This window comes from Hoplias malabaricus, chromosome 18, assembly GCF_029633855.1.
Source record: "Hoplias malabaricus isolate fHopMal1 chromosome 18, fHopMal1.hap1, whole genome shotgun sequence".
Lineage (NCBI taxonomy): Eukaryota > Metazoa > Chordata > Actinopteri > Characiformes > Erythrinidae > Hoplias > Hoplias malabaricus.
This window is the reverse complement of record NC_089817.1, coordinates 21,732,458-21,754,137: the sequence shown is the minus strand read 5'-3', so window position 1 is coordinate 21,754,137 and position 21,680 is coordinate 21,732,458. Positions and strand designations below refer to the sequence as shown.

General features: G+C 38.0%; 1 protein-coding gene across 5 annotated transcripts in view; it reads right to left on the bottom strand.

The window, feature by feature from the left end:
* Positions 1–1,743: 1,743 nt before the first annotated feature.
* The window catches only part of med13a (mediator complex subunit 13a), a 78,677-nt gene continuing 58,740 nt past the window's right edge, over positions 1,744–21,680 (bottom strand). Inside the window, exons 14-30 of one of the 5 annotated variants that reach the window (XM_066650728.1) lie at positions 20,826–21,037; positions 19,471–19,664; positions 17,148–18,070; positions 16,592–16,759; positions 16,207–16,430; positions 15,754–15,943; positions 14,921–15,365; positions 12,955–13,174; positions 12,481–12,672; positions 10,584–10,807; positions 10,294–10,436; positions 7,977–8,135; positions 7,377–7,553; positions 7,066–7,223; positions 4,330–4,494; positions 3,526–3,626; positions 1,744–3,034 (exon numbers count right to left, since the gene is read on the bottom strand). In XM_066650728.1, coding sequence (XP_066506825.1) covers positions 2,902–3,034; positions 3,526–3,626; positions 4,330–4,494; positions 7,066–7,223; positions 7,377–7,553; positions 7,977–8,135; positions 10,294–10,436; positions 10,584–10,807; positions 12,481–12,672; positions 12,955–13,174; positions 14,921–15,365; positions 15,754–15,943; positions 16,207–16,430; positions 16,592–16,759; positions 17,148–18,070; positions 19,471–19,664; positions 20,826–21,037 — 4,028 coding nt within the window. In that variant the 3' untranslated portion in view covers positions 1,744–2,901. Of the gene's footprint in view, positions 3,035–3,525; positions 3,627–4,067; positions 4,242–4,329; positions 4,495–7,065; positions 7,224–7,376; positions 7,554–7,976; positions 8,136–10,293; positions 10,437–10,583; positions 10,808–12,480; positions 12,673–12,954; positions 13,175–14,920; positions 15,366–15,753; positions 15,944–16,206; positions 16,431–16,591; positions 16,760–17,147; positions 18,071–19,470; positions 19,665–20,825; positions 21,038–21,680 lie in introns of those variants that run through there. The other 4 variants (XM_066650730.1, XM_066650731.1, XM_066650729.1 and 1 more) reach the window with 4 other exon arrangements.

Sequence of the window (21,680 nt, the reverse complement as noted above, 5' to 3'; positions counted from 1 at the left end):
CTCAATGATGTGAGTAATTTAACACATTCCAAATTATCCTTTTTAGGAAGAAATCAATAAAACCATTATATATTATTTTAGTGTTTATCATACTATGTACAGAACAATGTTATTTATATTAGCTTTGTTATATTTTTGGGAATACTTTATATTGGTCAGTCTAGACACACAAATCTTACGTACAACAGATTTAACCATGTTTTGGTAAAAGGCATGTGGCTTAACCGCAGTTCCAGGACCATAGGAAAACAATACTGTCACATAGCTGTCCTGGTGTACTGAAGTATGCAAGAAGTATAAAAAGCATATCGTAAATCAATAGTGTAACTATCAATTTGTATGTGAGAAAATTAAGATATCAGCATAAACAGTACACATACACTTTTGTCTGGTTAGTTTTATGTTAGTAAACCTCAAACTTCCCACGGATCCTGCTTACACTAGTTGGTCACTGTAAAGTCAGAATTATAATAATGTATAATGTATGTATAATAATGTATATATATATATATAATGTATATTATATGTATATTATAATGTATTATAATGTATAGATATAATGTATATTATAATCATGTTGAAGTACTGTGCACAAGGTATGTGTACAAGCTGTGCATTTTGAACATCAGCTAAAGTAACGTTAATAACTTGCAATGTGCTAGCTGTGTAAAGAGAGTTTCTATGCATAAAAGGATAATGTATGGTTTGTACATCAGTGTCAAAACTAGAGGGCTCGAAATACCAGGGGCCGGTTTTTCAAAACTTTTCTTGATCCAAATGGATCTGGATTTTCTGTGAATTAATACTCCACAAGAGAGCAAATTGTTCCCTTTATTCTCCATCTCCACACTTTAATTATGATTTTTAATTGCTTATTTGTATTTTATCCTGTCTCCAGTTCTCCTTTGTCTAAATTTTACAGTCACAATTTTGTCTGATAAACACTTTGAGCTACATGTATGCATGAAACATTACTAAAATTTCAGTTTTAATTTAATTTCCGATTTATTTCCAAGTAATTTCTGTACCAAGTGTGTCCTCAACACACCTGAATCCACCTCTGGATCATGGGATCATGATCATGATAGGCCTGATATTTGGTATCAAAACTATCCAAGAATTGTCTTAGATGTTTTGAAAAACCCAGTTGTAGCATTTAATTCTGATTAAAGATTGGATTACAAAATATAGATCCAAATATACTGAATCAAAAAAATTGTAATCTGTTTTGAAAAACCCATTTTTCAAGTTTAATCCAACTAGACTGTTTTAATCTTGTCAGATGCGTTTTGAAAAATTGGCCCCTGGAGAAAAATGTTAATCTGCACGCTTTAAAACTTTGCATGTTTAAATAATCCTCTCACAAGTGTATACATGATTTTTTTTTTTTATGAACTACATATTAGAGAAGATAATTTTATGAACCTGTAAAACTTTTTTTTTTTTTTTTTGGTTTTCAAGTGGTGTGACTGTTAAATGTCTAGTAGATGCATAGGTAAATCTTACAACTGTGAAGTGACACAACTTGTAGGTTTTAACTACATTGCATTTGGCAGCCAATTCTGACTTTTTAAAAATAATTTTCATTTTATTTCTAGAGATATTCTGACTTTATTAGTCCTGGGCCCACCAAGTCAGTCACTATTTATTCACTGTGTGCGAGTTCTGGACTAACTTCACATCATGCTCCCCAACACCCACCCCAGCCACAGAAACACAAGCACAGGAAAGAATTGAGTTGACTCACTTTATTCCTAAAACAGTAGCCGTGCCAACTGACTGGCACGACATTCATATATAATTATTTATATATTGCCGTTTTTGTGTCTAAATGTGTGGTATAAAATACTATATACGACAATGTACCTCTTTATTTTAGACACAGTGAACTTCATTGCTGTACAAGTCCTCTACAGCTATAGCATAGCTGTGCCCATTCACAAAGGCATGGACATAATTCACCCAACTCGACCACCTCTGTACATCATGACAATACAAATATTCTTTCTCCCTTACAAAATATAATACTCTAAAAGCAACCTACTGATTTTTCTAGTTTTTTAATTAAGACAATTACATATATTTTTGACCAATTGCTTCAAAGCAGGAAGGCAATATAAACCTTCTATATCTTTTATATATAAAAGAGGTTACGAAATAAGACAAATTATACATTTAAAAACTTACAATAAATAAGACAAATATAGGCATTTCATTTGGATGCAAGTTCATCCAAAAGAAACAGGGAATTCTGGGTCTTAAAACCAAGAATACATTTGTTCTTGATCTTAAAACTAAGAATTAATTATTTTGTATTGAAATCACAGATGTCTCATTTCCTCCAAAATCTTAGTCTTTTGTCATACAGACACTCACTCCATAATATTACTGACTCAGAGGTGGTGACTGTAAAAAGTAAAAATCTTCTAGGATTTAATTCCAACTGCCTGGCATCTAAAACAAGCATCAGAGGGGTCAGGGCAGTTTAAACAAAATTCTGGGGTGGATTTTTTCTTTCTGGACCTGAATTTGTCACCTCTGAGACTCTTACATCCGCCCAGTGCCTTATAACCAGATGGTACCACAGTAATCATAATGGCATCAGGAAACCCTTTAAGCTTCCATTTACTCCTCTTTCTGGTACCTCTTAGGCCTCTTTGCTACAATAAAACCCTTTTAACTTCCATTTTCTTTCTTTTTATATCATTGACATCAAGAAGGCTGGTCTTTTTCTGTGGTGCTAGGTCTTTAACACCATGACAACCACAGCTGAAATTTTTGATTTTGTCCCAGTCTTCAAGTCCAGCACCGTAGTATAGATTTTTGGGTTTAAATCCCATAGGAGCACTTCTCTCATCCCGACTCCCTGCTCTGGTTATGCTCAGTTCTTGTCTATTGGTGTTACAACATGTTCATAATGAAATTGTAGAGCTGGTTGAGCACAACAAAATGAATGGGCAGACATGAGCGCCGGTCTTGGGTTGCAGGGTCACAGGTCAGCCAGGAGAGGGCATTGTACTGCTCTAGCACAAATCTGGTGGAGGAAGGTAAGAGTTATTTATATTACAGAAAAATTACTGAGCATTAGTATTAAATCCTAACATTCATGTGCTGTATTTTGTGGCTCTAATTTGAGACTATTTATTATCCGATTTTATATATATATATATATATATATATATATATATATATATATATATATATATATACACACACACACCAAATTTTTTTTAAACCAATATTTTAATGAAACTGCTGCTAGCTGAAAATACTATAACCTGTAATATTGATTGCACAATTACAATAAAAACATTTCTAATTTGTACAGTAGCATTTTCCTTTTAACATCAAACCCACAGAACTTCTTATGGTTTCAGAACATTTAAGAGATGCGTCAGTTGCCAAAAACAAATATAGTTATGAATTTCAGCTGCCACATTTGAAATCACTGACTGTAGCTTGAAAACCACAGTAATTAACAAAAATGAGAGCAGCAGCCCATGGCTGAAGGACAGGATTTCCCACCTGAGCACATCTGAGGTCTGATTTGAATCCAGTGGGTGGGAGTGTTTGCCATGCAACAGCTCATCTGACTGCACTGAATACACATGGAGATGTAGAGAGGCCTGTGGATATAGGAAACATACATCAGGTACAACAGGATCAACTCTCAATGCTTTCAAAACCATGGGTATACATGAATCTAAATTTATTCTGGAAACCATGACACACTTTCAGTTAAATATCAGCTGTGTACTAATGTATTTATAGTCTTTTATATACACCTAAATTCCACACTTTCATACATGACAAAAAGAGCATCGCTCTTCTCTCCTGCTCCACTCCTATACACCAAAACGTCTGCCCACCCAATAACTGAGCACTGAGGATTTTGCAATGTTTTCCATTGCAAAAAAAAACAAATCAGTAATTTATAAGCAGGTCATAGGTCATTGGAATTATGGAATAGGAAAATGTAAGAACTTGTAGGACATGAACTGAGAAATAAAATATGTACTCAAAAAAAAAATCTAACCTTAACATGTAAAACCTCTTAAACATGGCTGTACAGTTCAGATGTGTGCCTTGACTTTTGCTAAACTCTGAGTAGAAGCAGCTCTAAATAAAGCAAATATGAACATGTAACAACAATGTTAACTGCTGCACCTTTTAAGATGGAATGATTTACTACACAAATGGATGAAGCTCCAGAGTCATGGTGAAGGCCATTCATGGCCATACTATAACACACACAAAATTATATTTAACTTAACTTTAAACCTTAAACTCACAGTTAGCACACACAGTAAAGCACATACAGGTGTTTACCTTTAAAAAAAGAGGGCACTGGTTCTGAGCTTGCGGGCAGGCGGACCAGAACCAGTCAGGCAGTGGACCTGCTTTAGCTGTAGACACAAAATAACCAAGAGCCAGAGGCTGCTGCAAGATATTGGGAACTTCATCATGGGACTCCATCCGATCGGTACTCTGACCCTGAGAGAAATAAAGAGAGATCAACTCCAGACACTAATTTCAAACACAGCTGTGCACTGGAATGCAGTCTGTAAATAAATTATGTCATTCTTTAAACATAAAGCTACTCACATTATTTCCTACATGTAGTACACAGAGCACGATTTCGAGGCAAAAATATTAAGAATCGGGCGAAAAGTCGTACAGTGTATCCCCAGCTTAAGGTATGCCAAAGAACACTGATTAATTTAAGCAACCACGAAGAAGCACGCTAACACAGGTCAGCAGCAGTCCTTAAAGGGCATGACAAAGGTCGTGACAAATATCCTCATGACAGTGTAAAAAGCTGTTCAGTCAGGCTAGACCGTCTTCCTATTTGTACTTGTTACTGCATTGTGGACATATTTATTTTTTCATGGCTATGAAACTTAAAATGTTTTAATGTGCAGTTAATAAAAAGTAAATGCTGTTCATTCAAGCTTATTATATCTTTTTAGTGATACAGAACACTGCTTTAACAAAATAACATTGGTAAGTATAGCAATATAAATATCTGGCACCTATCTAGTAGTTAAGATAAATATAGTTGGTATCGGCACATACTTGAACATGAAATATCGGTATCGATAGGGGAAAAAGTGGTATTGGTGCATGCCTAGTAATTAGTTTTAATAGTATTTAAAATGAAGTGTCTGTTTTAAAATGAAGTGTCTACTCTATGAAGTGTATATTAGTCATCTTTCTCATTGATTGACAGTAATATTCTTCTATGATTTCCAGTTAATCAGAGTCATTTTCTTTGAAAGTGTTATACTTTCTTTCTTGTTTAAGCTAATTTCTGTGTAAGCAGTGCACACAGATACAAGTCTACCATTTCCATTTTGGATAGGTTTTCCTAAGTACAGTGTAGTCCAGTGGTTGGCAGAAGGTGTAACCAGATCTTCTTCCCAGTTTTGCATTGGTACATTAATTGTTTTGCCTGTTTCAGATAATAATCTATAAACTATGAATAAGAGATTATTTGAAAAGGTGTTGAGAAATTCTATAATTGCTGAAGAAGTGTCTTTTATATTTTTTACCCGAAAACCGATTTGAGTTTTACATATTCAAAAACCCAGTTACACTCAAAGTCAATATCTTGGTTAGATGTGGCATAGTTGAGTAGTTATCATTTTGTAAAATGCGCTGTGTGTAATACGTTTATCTTTCTTACTCAAAACTATTTTACATATGAACTCACACCCATGTCGATGTTCTTAGAACTAGATATTTTTGTGTGCTTTATGGATGGGGCAGTGCCTCTGTAGCATGTGCAGGACGCTCAGCATGAATTCACAGTGAATTCTCCATAATGTTACTGGCTCTATTTATAATTGAGCTCACTCTGACTTCACTCAGGATTTTGTACTAGGGGGTTGGCAGGATAAAATCCAAATCCAGACTTTTGCGTTTCACATACAGCTCTTCTGTGTAATGGCCAGAAAGATTATGGGTTACTGTGCATGTAGCCTTAACAACAGATACTCAGCCCACACGTAGAGTGAGAATCTGATACCTTAAGTGCCTTAAGCTGACCTCACTGTCAAGATCTGCTAGTTGCATTGATTCTGATCTGTACATTCATGTAAACTATACTGCCAAAAGTATTGGCTTGTCTGCCTTCGCACGCATATGAACTCGAGTGACATCCCATTCTTAATCCATACGGTTTAATATGATGTCAGTCTACATTTTGCAGTTATTACAGCTTCAACTCTTCTGAAAAGACTTTTCAAGAAGTTTAGGAGTGTGTTTATGGGAATTTTTGACTATTCTTCCAGAAGTGCATGTGAGGTCAGACACTGATGTGGGACGAGAAGGCCCTGCTCGCATCCTCTGTTCCAAAGGGGATCTACAGGTTTGAAATCAGGACTATGCAGGCCAGTCAAGTTCTTCCACACCTAACTTGCTCATCCATGTGTTTACAGACCTTGCTTTGTGCACTGGTGTGCTGTTCCCACAAAGTTGTGAGCATGAAATAGTGCAAAATCTCTTGGTATGCTGAAGTCTGATTTTCTCCAATCACAGCTTTCAAACTAATATCATGATCTTTAATCATGCTATGATCAGAGATCTGAGAACATCATCATAGTGTTGGACTCCCTTTTATGTGAGACCATAAAGAGAGAAGAGAGGAGAGAAAATAAATAAATAAATAAAAAACATTTAAATAAATGGACGTACTGATAAAATATGTTGAATACGCTAAAAAAGTTTGAAAACAAGAATGGAGAACAAAGCATTTCTACTCATTGTCAATAGGTGTTGTAGCCGGTCATTCTGAACAGGGCTGTTTAGACAGAGTTAGAAATGTGTTATGCTGTATGAGTCTTGTTGTGTTTTGACCAAATCACATCGTAGCCCTTTCATTTAGGCCCCAGGGAACTTTCATACTGTTTAATGATTGCCTCCCCATTGTTGATATATCAGTTTGGCATTCCAGCAAAGCTACACCTGCCTGGTTTGTTTGCTTATTAAAAATTAGGTTTTTTTTAAATTACATCCATGTATCTCATGACAGAGCCTTATAAAATTTCCCCATGTTGTGCATACCTTGCTCCCATCTCCTCCATGGTGATACTGTGATCCTGGAGAGTGAACAGGTGATGTAGTGGGGGAGGCAGGAAGGATACTGATGATGTCTTGATCAACCAGGTCATTCTCTTGCTCAAGGAGATCAAAGATACCTCCGATTGCATCTGATCCATCTACTGAATAAAAGAGAAATCCACATTTAAAATAGGAGCAATTGTTTGGATGTCAAATAGTGATCTGTTTTACCTCACTTTACAAGACAAACTAGAATAGACTTAATATACTCTAAATGTGTGAAAACATTAGCAACTTTTGCCCAACATTCCTACCATTGGGGTTAAAGGCAATATCCTCAGGTGTGTAGCTAGAGCTGTTGACCTGAACAAAGGCAGATGTGGGAAACACTAGGATGTGGGTGCAGGAAGTGTCCTGAGGGGTGCTGAGTTGTGATGTCTGCATGTTAAGAGTTGTGCTACGGCCAAACACGGAACCAGTCGACACAGAGTCTGAAGAGAGAAAAAAAATTAGTAAGAACTCCTTTCTAAAACCTTAAGTCATAAAATGTAAATAAAGCTTTCACTGCAGTATTAACTGCGTTCAGTTTAGCGAGTGGTCTGTTATTGCAATAAATCATGCCTTTTCTCATGAGTGACTGACACACTTTCCTTACTTTCAGTATATCTTAATATGTTAATGGAATAAATACATTTCACCACTCCAGAAACAAATTTGTATTATCACACCATTGGAAGAAATTCCAAAAGTTGCATTAAAAGGTGTTTATGACACACAATTTGTCAAATTAGCGCTGCACTTACTTACACTTCTTCAAACTCTTTGCCCTATTCTCACAATCACATCAGGTATACAGAAATCGTACTTCAAAATTTAAAAAAACAACTGAAGAGTAATAGTAAGTCTAAAATCACCTGGCATAATTATAAAAGAGCCTTGAGGCTCCATTGCGACCAAGCATGCGCTAAGTATGCTGGGAGTGTCAGCTGATGAGATGCCACACATCCGGCACATGTCCTTCAGTCTGCGGCTTAGAGACTGCAGATTTCTCCTGCTTAACAATATACTCCAGTCTGAAAGAGAATGAACAAGAGAAAACGATCATTTTAAAAAGAAACAAAAAAACAAAAGTGTGATAACAATCCTACCAGCTGACTCTGATCAAAGAACCTTGTGTTCAGCAGCTTTCTATTACATTATAATTCAACAACCCAATGTTTGACATACTACAGTAAACAAAGTATTACATTTTGGAAATTAGGGTGATTGTTAAAAACGAAAAAAATAACGAAGAATGGAGAAGAAATGGAACAAAGCAAAAATGACTAAAAACCAGCATTTCTGCTCCTCGCATCACTCATGCGTGCCTCATGTTTAAACAGAAGCTCATTCTCAACAGGTGCTGAAGACTGGAGTACTGGATACTAAGAATGGAATTGAGCATGAGCAAATTAGATAATATATAAGCCACAAATAATTTAAATATTTAAGTCTGTATTTCTTTCCTAATTTAGTACTTGTAAAACAGTATGTTATGGGCATGGATGTTCTCTTGTATCTCTATCCTGTCCTGTCCATATGTTCTAGGATCCAGTCCTGGGTTCCTGAGTGACTGCATGCCGGATGCCGGAATCAGGGTCCATGGTTTGGCTTCAACCATCGGCTATGAAAGGGAGGGTTACGTCACACCCGGGAGGAATGCTTCCTCACTCGACTGTTTACATTTTTGTGCTGTTGAACTCGCTTTGTGTTGAAATTGTTAATTGTTGAATGTTTTTTTGTTTGTTGAGTGTTGCCTGTCTGTTGTACCCATTTGTAAACGTGTACCAGTTGTAGGGAGTGGCTGCCGTTTTTGTTTTGGGAACTGGGATTTGTCTCTGTTTATACACAGCAAGGGAGTAACGTTAGCACATTGTCTTTGTTTTTGTCGTCTGGCACAGGTTAATTAGTGTATCTAAAAGTAGTTAGTGTGGGGTTTGTTTGTTGTTTTGGCCTGGGTCTCTCCTGAAGTCAATTTTCTGGTCACTAAACTGTATCTATCACCTTAATACATTTCACAAAACTGTCCTAGATGTATTTTTTTTTTTGCACTCATCACACTCCGTTATTTCATTTTTTTTGTGTTGTGGTCTGCCCTAGACCAGGTCATAACAAGTAGGACATTTAATACAATTGGTGGAAAAAAAATAATTAAGTAAATAAGTAAGTAAGTAAATAAATAAGTTTGGAAAAATGTTGTTTCTGTTATTGCCTACTGTTTGTTTACATAAGAATAAACATGACCAGTATTTTAACCACTCACTCAGTTCTGGAGAAGAGAATCTAATTTATGTTTAGGGAAGACAACTGGACTTTAAAATAACTGATTTACCTTTATACTGTTTGTAATTTTAGTGTCCAATAATGTACCTCTTACCTTATTTCTTGGAGTGGCATTAAAATAACAATATCATCCTTTATTGCAGTTAAAGGTAATGTACATATTGACCACAAAAATTACTATTGTGACATGCCTACATGGCTGACTACATTGGTGGCCCCCTTGGTTATTTCACTGAATGAAGCTGAATGACCCGGAGGGTACTTTGGCCAAGCAGAACCTGCAAGCACACAGATTATGACATCGACAAATTCTACTATCATGCTGTGTGAAACTTGTAGTTTTCAAAGCATTTGGTTCTCGTTACAGATAGGGTTTTGTAACATCACCAGCTACACTTCAACCGGGGAGCTGTGCTAATGGAAAAACGTCCAAGGACCAGGGCTGAAAAGCGTGTCAGGTCATGTAGGTACCATGCAATGGAAAAGCGCCATTAATGTGGTTCTGCAAATACCATATGACAGGCAGAGCTGTCCAACACTTGGACAGAGTGAGATTACACAATAAGTTATCAGAGGATATCTGATGTGCATGGTGGCCTTTAATAGGGTGAAGCATGTCACACAACTTGTTAACATTAAGTCTGAATCCAAGCTATATGTTGCGGAAATATTTATAGGCTGAACTACATGCCGACTGTCATTCAAAAAACAGTTACATATGTAACAAATGTCTTTTTGACATGCTAAATGCTGAATTTTACACAAAACAATTTAATTTAAAAAATGTAACTCTTTTTTACATGTATACTCATTAACTGTCCTAATGGTTTTGACCATTTTTTACCTCTCAAAAACTACAAAGTATGCATTTTATGTGCTGAAAAAAAAAAAAAAAAAAAAAAGGCTGACCTCTCAGCTCTCCATGACCTATCCGTCCAAGTCGGCCAATCACCACCCTCCATGGTACTGATGTCATCTGTACCAGTCCCAGGCACCATTCCCAGAGCTTCTGCAGACCCAGCCGCCTAGCTGAGCCCTTTTTCCTTCGGGCTCTAAGCACATACGAGAAAATCTTAGAGCTTCAGAATACAAACTCTCATTTAGGTCAAAACTAATCTTCATTTGAAAAAAATAAGATCAAAAGTACTCTAGTAGTAAATATGTTGAAGGGTTGAAAAAACAGATGACCAGCATCTAACCTGTTGGGAACATCTATGTTGATAATGCATGTCTCCAGTAGCTCCCCATTCATGTCTGTACAGGAGGCCAAGAGCCACCTCTGGTCATGTGACAGGCAGTACCCCACAAACAGCACATTGTATTTCTGTGATGCTTCACCAAATGTCTCGCCCAACTCAGTCTGCTTGTCCTTCACTGGTGCCAAGATGAAAGGTGGTGTGTATATGCGCAGACACTCTGGCCTCTGTAAAGGCAAAAAAAAAAATCAGTGGTCAGGTCAAATGTCACTGAAAAACCTGACACTACAAAATTTAAACCCAAAACTGGATTGTGGCCAAGGGCAGAGGGGGATTGTCCCAATCAAGTATGTTGTCCCTGATTCCAATCCAAGTCATTTAATATTGAGCATATTTTGATAAGAGTCTTAACCTGATACTTATATTGTCCTAAATAATACAGTTGCACACTACACACACAACCTTTGTTATTAAAATCAGCACAATGTATATGCTTGATAAATTCATAGCTCGGCAGTGAAATAAATAAAAATGGCTTGGAGTCAACCTGTTGCTTATTCTGTTTCTGTTACAAAATAAATTAAACACAACATGTCTTTATAAATAACTCATATGCATTTCACTTTATGGAGCACTGCAGTAGTAAAAGCAGTACACTCAAAATGAGCAACATTCAAAATAAAACTTTAAAGTGTGTTTGGACTGGTTTCATTCTCCAATTTAAAATATTCCCCACAATGCAGACATTTTCACCACCCCCTGTCACAAATTGCACTCTCCAGCTGATGTAAAACGAAAGAATTAGGCTTAGGTTTGTGCTCAAAATAGCCAACACTGTTCAGTTACAAAAATGCCTTGATCGGCCCTGACAATGATCTTTGAGACTGGAATGGGACAACCATAACAGGCAGGCTGAATCCCAACAGGGAAGCCTCAGAGCTTCTCGAACAGATAATGGAAAGAAAATTGCTGGTGCAGAGTTCTCCTTTTGGTCCTGCTCCAAGACAGGAAGGTTAGTGTAACACACACAATGCCCCATTGCATTCCACTTCAAGAAATAGTACCATAATGATGCAATACAGATCCAGTAACAAAAGAGCTGCCTACCAATAGATCTGTTAACAGTAGCTCTGCACCTCAATCAGTGGATATTGGCACTTTCGAAAGACAAACATGTATCTCCACAACAGTAACTTTATAGGAAAAGGAAAAAACCTTCTTAATTTTCAATGAATGTTTATGTAAAAGGATTTTATTCCAAATATTTTTGGAGCATATCTATTGGTTCATTCATAATCAAATTTTCACACGATGAGAAATACAGCTGCTGTGTTCAAACAATGTAGTAATGTAGTAAATTAGAAAAAAAAAAAAAAAACACACAAAATGGATATTCATGTTTTTAATTGGACAGCGATGAGATGTACCCATGCACGAACACAGAGAGCATAATTTATGTAGTATGGAAATTATAGTATAGAAGATGATCCTATCAGCACAGACAATTTCTTTTTTTTAATCTAGATTACCTTGACAACAGTACAATAAATGCTTTATTGAAGCAAGTAGGAGACTTCATTTAAAAAAAAAAAAAATTTTCCTTCCCTATTCTGTTATTCATTTAGTTTTGAGGCCCTGAAAAACTCACTGCCTCCAAATGACAATCTCTTACTTCAGTTAAAATGACTAATTTTAGTTTTAGTTTTAAGGCTGAGCTATAGGGAACAAGCACAAAAAGCGTAATTTAGGGAAACTGGGGATTCAGGGTATTAATCTGCTTAATACTGGGTAAACTTTGTTCAGATGGACAGGGAAAAAACATCCTTGATGAACAGATCCTTGCCTCTGCCCACTGAGTATCTTCAGTACATGGAACGCTAACTTGTTTTCCCCCACTCACCTCTGGGCTCTTAAGGGCAGTGTCGAGTGCCAGTCCAGGTCCAAAACCAGTCAATGACTTGACGTTAGTTGAGGCAGGGAGGGGCCGTCGGCACTGAGAGAACACTGAGAAGGCCAGAGATTTCAGGTGCTGTGTGTACATCTGCCTCTCTTCACTCTTTACTGGCTGCAGGAGGTACTGGCATGGGATTATCTGAGGAAAAACACAACCCACCAGAGAGCTGTCACATATGCTTTCAAAAGTTTTAAACTAAATGGAAAGTACATTAAAACATGTTTAAATAAGTACAGCAAAGAAAATTAAATCATGCTGATTAAATAAAACATTATTTATTCGATATATGGTAAACTCCTATCAATTAATTTTACCCCATTTCCACAAAGTAGTAAATAATCACACATTTAAATAATTCCCAATCCTCATGAATGAATTTATCTGCTCAGTGGCATAAAGAATTTCACAACCTGGACATACCTGTACTGAGATAGAGCTCTGTATATGAGCAGGAAGGATTTGCACCATCTCCATATAGCACCGCAAGAGGCCGAGTGTCCACACACATGAGTGGGCAACCCCAGACTCTGCATCCTCATAAGAAAAAGGGTCAACAATATAAATCATAATGGCAGGGGGGTATGTGATGGCATGAGATTCCCCATCAGTGGGTACGCCAACTTTTTCTCTCTCCATGGTGCTAGAAACAAAAGAGAAACACACCATTACAAACAGAAACAGTTAACATCGATAGGATAAAACCTCAAGTATGACAGAGATGTCCAGCAACTTGTGATGGAAGAAAAGTTTGATAAGTGAAATAAGCTTAGAAGCTTAGTTAGCACTTATGGTTTAGTACACCACATATGACCTTGGATCCATGTCAAAAATCACGAGCGGGTATATACCATTTGGCACAAAGAAAAAAAAAATCACTTCTCAAGAGAAAGAAATCGCCTCACATGAGGAGTAGTACAATTGTGAGTGTTTAGGGTTGGGCAGTATAACAATAATACTGTATACCACACTATTTAATAATGTGGATAGTATCTTAAAATGAAGGTGGTATTTAGGACGTGTGTGTGGTGTGTCAAATTTCGGTTTTGTGTCTTTATAAGTCGGCTTAAATGTTCATGTGCATTTAAGAGAGCTACAGGGTGGCTGTGGGAGCTCAATGACTGCTGATGTCACGGTCTGAAAACACATGGAGAAAAACACAAGCCCAGTAGCCCAGCACAGTTGTATGTTTAGCAATGAGTTTGGGTTAAAAGGGAAAGGAATTAAGCTGTAAACAGACATGATTATCAGAAAATCCTTCACTCGACTCTGTGCTCATATGGCTTTATCCTCTAAATATGTGTTGTTTTGAGCCTCAATTTGCTGAAAAATGCTGTGATGTGCTAAACCACAAGTTAGCATCAGCCGTGCTTCTAAACAGTGTAGAACCGTCTTATTTCAATAATTTTCAAACTGTTCTGTTCCTTCAGCACCAGTTGCTGTTGGGCTGTGTTTAACTAAATTCACTCCACTTTGTGCTCAAAGATATAAGGCTCAGCGCACCCTGACAGAGCACCCCTTCCCCACGGTAATACCGTATACCAAGATAATATTTTGAGACGACATTACAGTATAAAAATGTGGATACCGCCCATTCCTAGTTTAAAACCACCTTGCACAATGAAAAAAATTCTTATTCCTTGCACAATTTGGCTTTACGTGGTCATAATTTTTGACATGGATCTGATAACATACACCACAGCACAGACCGTGTTCCTGACAATTGAGGCTCAAATCACACAAATTTATAGGATTCATATCCTATAGGACTCATATCTGTCAGCACAAAATCGAGTGAAGTGTCTTCTGAGTGTTTATGTGTTGTATCTTTTAAGTCAATCTCTGTGCTATGTCATAGTCACCACTATGATGGGTGACTGGGCTTGTGTTTTTTCTGTACCCGTTTTCAAAGCATGATATTACCAGTTAGTGAACTCCCACAGCACCCCCTCCCTGTGGCTCTCTTAAATGTACACAAATGACCTGATTTTACCTTGTACTTTATTTAGTCAGACAAAGACCAGAAATTTTACTCACACCACGTCATAATTTTAAAATACCATCCTTATTTTGAGATACCAACCCTATTTTTAAATACTGCAGTATACAGTATTACTGTTATACCGCCCTAGACTACTGTTCAGTCATAAGCAAGCTTCTGAAGTAACCTCCAAACATGCTGGTTATGGAAAAGCCCTCTAAGCATTATCCTCAAATGTCCATTCTACAGTAAAGAGTATAAACCATGTTTGCAATCAAATAAAATAAATGCACGGTTAATGTTTTACTTTACAAGTTAAAAATATTTACTTCATCTCCAAGGAATTACCATAATGGAAATAAAAGGCCTTAATAGCAACAGTGAGGATATGACAGTGAAAAAACTTACAAATGTAATGCTTGTGAAATTGAAGTCAGGTTTGTTGTGGAATACCTCTCGGGTGGTTCAGAAGGCCCCTGTGTCTGGCTGGTGTTGGTGTCTCCAGAGAGGTTAGAGTTCTGAGTGCCAGTCTGCTGGCTCAGAGCCCCAGACTGTGAGTTGCTCTGGACTCCCACAGCCCCAAAGGGTGGGAAGGAGCTTGACTTGCTGGGCTGCATGCTGCTGTTCTGTGTGCCTGAGGAAGGCATGCTACTGGTACTGCCTGGTAACCCTGGGCCACTGTTACCAGGGCCAGTGTTATTGATGAGTGAGGAGCCTCCAGAGGCTAGTGAGGATTGAGAGTTAGAAGAAGTTGATCCTGAGGACTGTGCAGGTAAAGAAAGGGTGGTGGAAGGGGGTGGACTTGGCTGAGTGAGTAAAGAACTATCCAATGGCTGTGTAGCGAGGTATGGAGCTGAGAAAGAGACAGGGAGAGAGATGGAACCATAGATTATTTTCTATCAGCTCCTCGGTACATTTATTTTATCTTAGATTCATTCATTAGTAAAGTTTTTTTAAAGGTGACTTTTGTAACATTAATATAACAGCAAACAATCAATTTCAATATTAAGATGGGGTAAAGGAGATGTCTTGGGCAGAGGGATCACAAGAAACAAAAAAAAAAACATCTACTGTGTTGTGCTGAAGGGAAGGGCATGGCTGATTAAGTAATGTGTGTAATGTTGACTACTTTGTAATGTTGACTAGTGCAAATTTAATAGGTCTGCATAACCATTATTTTCCTCATGACATAATATTAACAGAGGTAACATGTAACATGTTCTGCACTAAAACTAACTTACCAAGGTCATGCCTGCAGACTTGCGCAAATAGCTTGAGCTTGGCAAAGGCTTCACTTGTGCTGCTGACTCCCTTCAAGAACCAATCTGAAACTGGTTGCTCCGACAACTTTTTGGCTGCTGCTCCTCCCACTCTCACAATTCCATCTGTATGCACTTTGGAAATTGGTCGATGCTGACCGAGCTTGCAAGACTGTTGGACAACAACACCATCTGTTTTTTTTTATGCAGCTATAATGCCTCTTTTAATCAATGGCCGCACCAGCCTATCAATTTCTCTAAACTAAACTAATTTAGAGGTGACATTCTGATTTCAAAGCCAGAGATGCAGTTCGATTAAAATTCTAAGCTGATTTCAGGTATTTTTAACCATACCTCAAAACATGCTAGTACATCAAAAATTATTTCAATGAGTTACTGGATATAGGACTAACAGCATACAGCTCACACACACACCTCATAGACAGCAGTTAGCTCCCTGAAAAAATTCTTGGCTCCACTGAGTAGTGCTTCATTGTCAGGGCAGAGTACCAGATATCCCACGTCTCTCTGAGAGCCAAAGGGTTCCAACAGTAGCTTCTCCCAGTAGGGCAGGCCAAAGGGAGACAGTACCACAAAGTCATACTCATAACCCACCAAAAATGTAGGAATGGGCAAAGGCTCTGGAGATTCATCTGTGCCTGAGAATAAATGTAGAGGGGGAGAAAATAAAAGAAAATTAAGTGTTTTGATTGATAGTGTTGGGTCCATTGTAAGAATTATATACTTTATGGAGAACTTTAACTATAGGAGTATAATTTACCACGTAACTAAGAGATATTAAAGAGCACTTGCTGCTTACCATAGGATCCTCTTCCAGCCATTTTGTGAAACTGCTGCCAGGTAAGAGGTCCTTGGACACCCCATGAGCGCACAGTCCTTTTCTTCTGGATGGCATCCTGAAGAACAGGCTGGAGGGAAAGGAGGACTCTTAACACATCCTGCGAGCACAAAGCACTCACGTCCACTGCTGAGAGAGTAAGAGTAAAAACACAATAAAACAATAAAACAGACATTTTGGACACTAGGACTTGACAACAATTCATTACCAATATATATGGCAATACAAAATATTTCAATATCAAATATATTTTTACTGATGTTCAATACAGGGTGCTGCTGCCAGTTATTTGCACTCAATTTTCAACTTATTTTAAAAATATTAATATTGACAGAGCCATGTAATGTCATGTTTCTTGTTTGTTCTTGGCAGTTTTTAGGTGGCTTTTAAATTGTTCATATCGATACTGGAATTAAACCGATGGAATTATCGAAGCTAAGAAACATATCAGGATATAAATTTTGGCCTTAGATTTAGCCATATTGTTCAGCCCTATGAAAGGCTTGGTCACACTCACCGCTGCGTTTAGCCCAGTGGTGCAGGCAGGTGCTTTTGACCAGCGTCTCATCCACTTTGCCCCCTGACATGTTATCCATGAATTGTCTACCATGTTCCAGAGCCAGGTAGCAGTCATTGTGGAAGTCCCTCTCCTCCATCCGCACACAGGGGGGGACTACAGTGTTTCCTGGCACCCTGGATGCTGTTCCTTCTGACTCTACTCCCACAAGTGGTGAGAAAGGGTTGGTGCACTGGTCTTGCAGGAGCAATATCAGATCATCCGGGACTCTGTCCTTCACTCCTCCACTCTTCTCCAATGAGGAGCTCCTCAGTGCCTCGAAGCGCTTCTCTGCTTCCCGACTCACATCGGAGCCCCGACCAATGATGTCCAACTCATCCTCCAGGAAGAGGCCTGAGCCGTTGCCATACCGGCGGTTGGCAACAGCACTAAAGCCACAGGTGCAGGGATACTGAGCCTCCATATTGGGGTCACTGATGTACACACCTACGTCAGCACCCTTAATATTCATGTTACACACACAGATGCAGCAACTGTCAAAGTTGCAATCCTTGAACAGGTTCATGACAGACTCAGATAGGATAAGGGTGACGTAGAGGCTGTGGGCTTCAGGAATGGAGGGCACGGTAGCTGGCTCCACAGAGTTGAGAGGGCGGCAGGTTGAGGGTGTGGAGGCAGGAGAGTACAGGTCTGAGTTGTCATACTTAAGGGAGCCCTGGACGCTGGCGGGGCCGCGTGGGGTTCGGGGGGTACGAGGTGTGCGGGGAGTGGGGGCAGAAAAACGAGGAGTGGCAGGAGAGGGGAGAATCCCTGTACCGCTGTTGCTGGGTGGTGCGCTGTTTGATATAAATGGGGTGTGAGTCTGGGGGGTGTATGACTGACTGTAGTCCTGTTCCATAGCACTTCCCACACTAGGTATGTTACTGTAATAAAGAAGAGAGGGTACATAGAAAAGACAAATTCATGCAATAGAAATATTATAGTGCATGTTCGACAACTACTCCACCCCAACACTGCATCATCCCAATCCCCCATACCACTCACACACATTCTGATTAAGATATACAAGACATACACAGTTTGAAGGGCCATTTTTCTCATCTTAAATCAACTTGAATATAATTTACTATTTAACTAATCCATCTCCAGAGAGTTTTTTCTCCTCTGTGGATTATGCTGATTTTGCACATAGCTTCAGCTTTCTGAAAATCTATTTCAAATCGGAGTAGTTGCTCATCAGCTGCAGTACTGTACTTCCATTCTCCAGGACCCTTCACTATGGACAGACAGGCTATTTTTGGAAAGACAGGCCAACAGGCAGCTGTGAAAGGAATGAACGCATAGCTTGTCCCACACTGTGTTAGTATGTGTGTGTGTGTGGGCCTGTGTGTTTCTTAGTGGCCTTTAAACTGGCAGGGTTCTGAGGGATTGCTTTTTGAAGAGGTGGTTGTGTAGCTGAGCTGTGGTAGGTTTGAAAACCAACCTAGCCCACTCATACCAAGCCCTGAACCATCTTTAAAATGCCTGAACCTTACAATCAGCTTCATACCATTCTACTCACACACTTGCAATGGCCAGCTCGCATTCGGCTCCTACATTACTCATTTCAAGTACATTAAATTATTTTAATATTATATAGCAAAAATATGAACTAAATTGTTATTCGATTTATTGAATGTATACTCCACCAATGTATCACTCATTTAATAACCTATACATTATTAAATAACTAGTAATGATGGATCTTGACTCATTAACAGGAACTAATTACATTTTAGTTTCAACACGGATTCAATACATTTCTCAACTGTGTTTACATTATTGAGGGAAGATTTCAAATTTCAAGATTTCTTTCTGTCAAAAGAAAAACAAGCATTTGCATTTTTCTTGATTTTTAGTTTACTACACATCAACTGTCCTTCACGTTGTGTGAACATTTCATGTTGAACGGATCAACAGAAATGCTCCAAAATTACATGGAATAAATTTGTTTTACATTGACTTCCACTGAAAATATATATTTTTTTGTTTCTATAAAATAATAATCAAAACACTACAGAAATATTTCTGAAAATATATCCAATAAAATGCTTTTTGCTAAATTTGTAAAGCCAGATAAATTTTAGCTCTTTTAACCTGAACATGCATTTAAAAATACAATATAAATTAGATCAAATTCTTGAGATGCTAAACAGCAAATCTATTAGATGAACATTTTCATAAATGTGAACAGCAGTGGCATCCCTGCTTAGCCCAATTTTTAAAACTTGGATTCATGTACCTACTCATAGATCACTAGAATCTCACTGATTGTTCTACTGACCTGTTGAGGAAGCTCATGGCAGGTACAGAACTGAGAAGTTCTAGTTTGCCCAGGGACCAGCTGGCCCGGTACATACACTCCTCCGGTAGTTTGATGGGAGGCAGACACTGGCTAGGAAGGGCTTTAAGAGGCGCAAACATGGAGCAGCCAAGAAAAGGCTGACATAACTCAGGTTTAAAAACAAACGAAAAGTCCTGTAAAACAGATTAGAAGGAAGACCCTGAGAATCGGAAAAAATATACATCAAAAAATTTGCAAACTTAGCCTAATGAGTTATACAGTAATTAAAGCAAGCACCAAACAAATACCCTGATAATACTGCAATTAACTTTGTGCATACGTTTTCAGTGCAGGTTTCTTCTATCTTTTTATACAAATAGAAAAACAATGCCTCATAACAGTGCCAATAACTGCAGCATTAAATAACTTTGCTACACCTGATACCAATTTTAGGAATGTTTCTACAAGTGTAATGGGCATGACTACAAAAGGTGAGGATGTCTCACAAGAAGCACTAAATACCAGTCATTTGACCACAGCAACCCAGAAAAAATATATTAACCACATTCCTTTAGGGACTTTTTCAAGAACTGCCCTTTTCATAAGTTAGTACCCCTATTTTTTTATTTTATTTTTTACATTATTCATGTGAAAGCTGGTTTAAGTATATCCAGCTCCTATCTGTATGAAACAGCTGATTTATCCTGCATTTCAAAGCTGCAATCTTCATTTCTGTCAGCAGGTGTCGCAAATATTCGATAATCACAACACAATCAGAACAGCTCCTTAACAGCTGTCAGCAGCATGACGCAACTGACCAAGTGACTGGTTATTCCTGAAACCCTGGTTATGTCTATAAGCATGTTTGACTTAATGTGAACAAACGGCAGGTCACTATTCTCTGATGATAAAAAGAAGCAGGTTTGTATGTGTGTGTCAAAATGGCAGATAATAAATGATGCATTAGGAGGCCAGATCTGGTATCAGTACAGTGGCACTCAATAGTCCGATCAGCACTAGAAAAACAAACAGCAACAGAACCCGCCCCTATTGTTATTGGCCCACGGTAATACAGAAATGCTCACAGCACACACATTCTGTATTCCTACTGATGTTGTTACAGGAAGATCAGTGAAAAAGAAAATGGCTAGCAAAGATTTGCTAGCAAATTTCATGCAACAAATCCTCACTGTACCTGCTTCTCCAACTAGAGTGGGTGTATTTAAACTGTACGATTGCAGCTCTGATCTGGCCTGGTCACAGTAGTCCCTACAGCTAGTGTAAAAAGCTGCTTTATCATTCAGAAAATGTAATGATTTGTGTCTGAATTATTGCGGAAAATGCATAACACTCACTTTGATCTCTGATGGTTTTGGACTGCAGAAGCTTTCCTCCACCTCAATCTTAAACTGGCCTGCTAAAACAGAGGGGCCATCCAAAGATGTGAGGCCTGGCCCAGGCTCCATGTTACCATATTCCTTACTGCCCATGTTCATTGGTGAGTAACCCATTATATGCTGCTCTAGAGATGGAGGGGTGGGAAACATCTGGTGAAGATCTGCTGAACCTAGAAATAGGGATAAAATCAGGAAAAATATTGGGGAGGGCAGGAAAAAAAAACCACATTGAAGGAGGAGGCGACTAAATGCTATATGAATTTTCAGATTTATTTCTTTGTGATCATGATTCTTCAAGATTAGGTATATGCAATAGAATTATGTACACCATAAGAATTATGTAATCATTCAGTCAGGTTTTTTTTTTTTAAGGTAGGTTCCACTAGCTAATATATGCTTTAACCTACATCATTATAGACAGCGTATAGCTAAGAATTTTCTCACTTTTCTTCTAACCATTATCTGTATGTCTTATGATTGTGCTCTGAAGTGACAGAGAATGATCCAGGCTTTTGTCATTTGAACAAATTTTTTTTTCTATCAACAGCTTTCTTCTGATGGTTCTGAGTTGGGTCTAATTGAGCTCGGCTTACAACAAAAGGTCCACCACACAACAAAAAATAAATAAAATACAAAAAGAGTTAACAGTATGTATAATGTCTAAGATATTCCAGTGCATTCAGCCTCTAAAGTTCTAATGGGATTAGAGCATATGTATGTAATACTTACATATAGGCTAATTTTTCAAATTTGTTTATGAGTGTTTTACACGTTTTATAATATATTTTACTTGTGTCTTCATAGCTTATATAT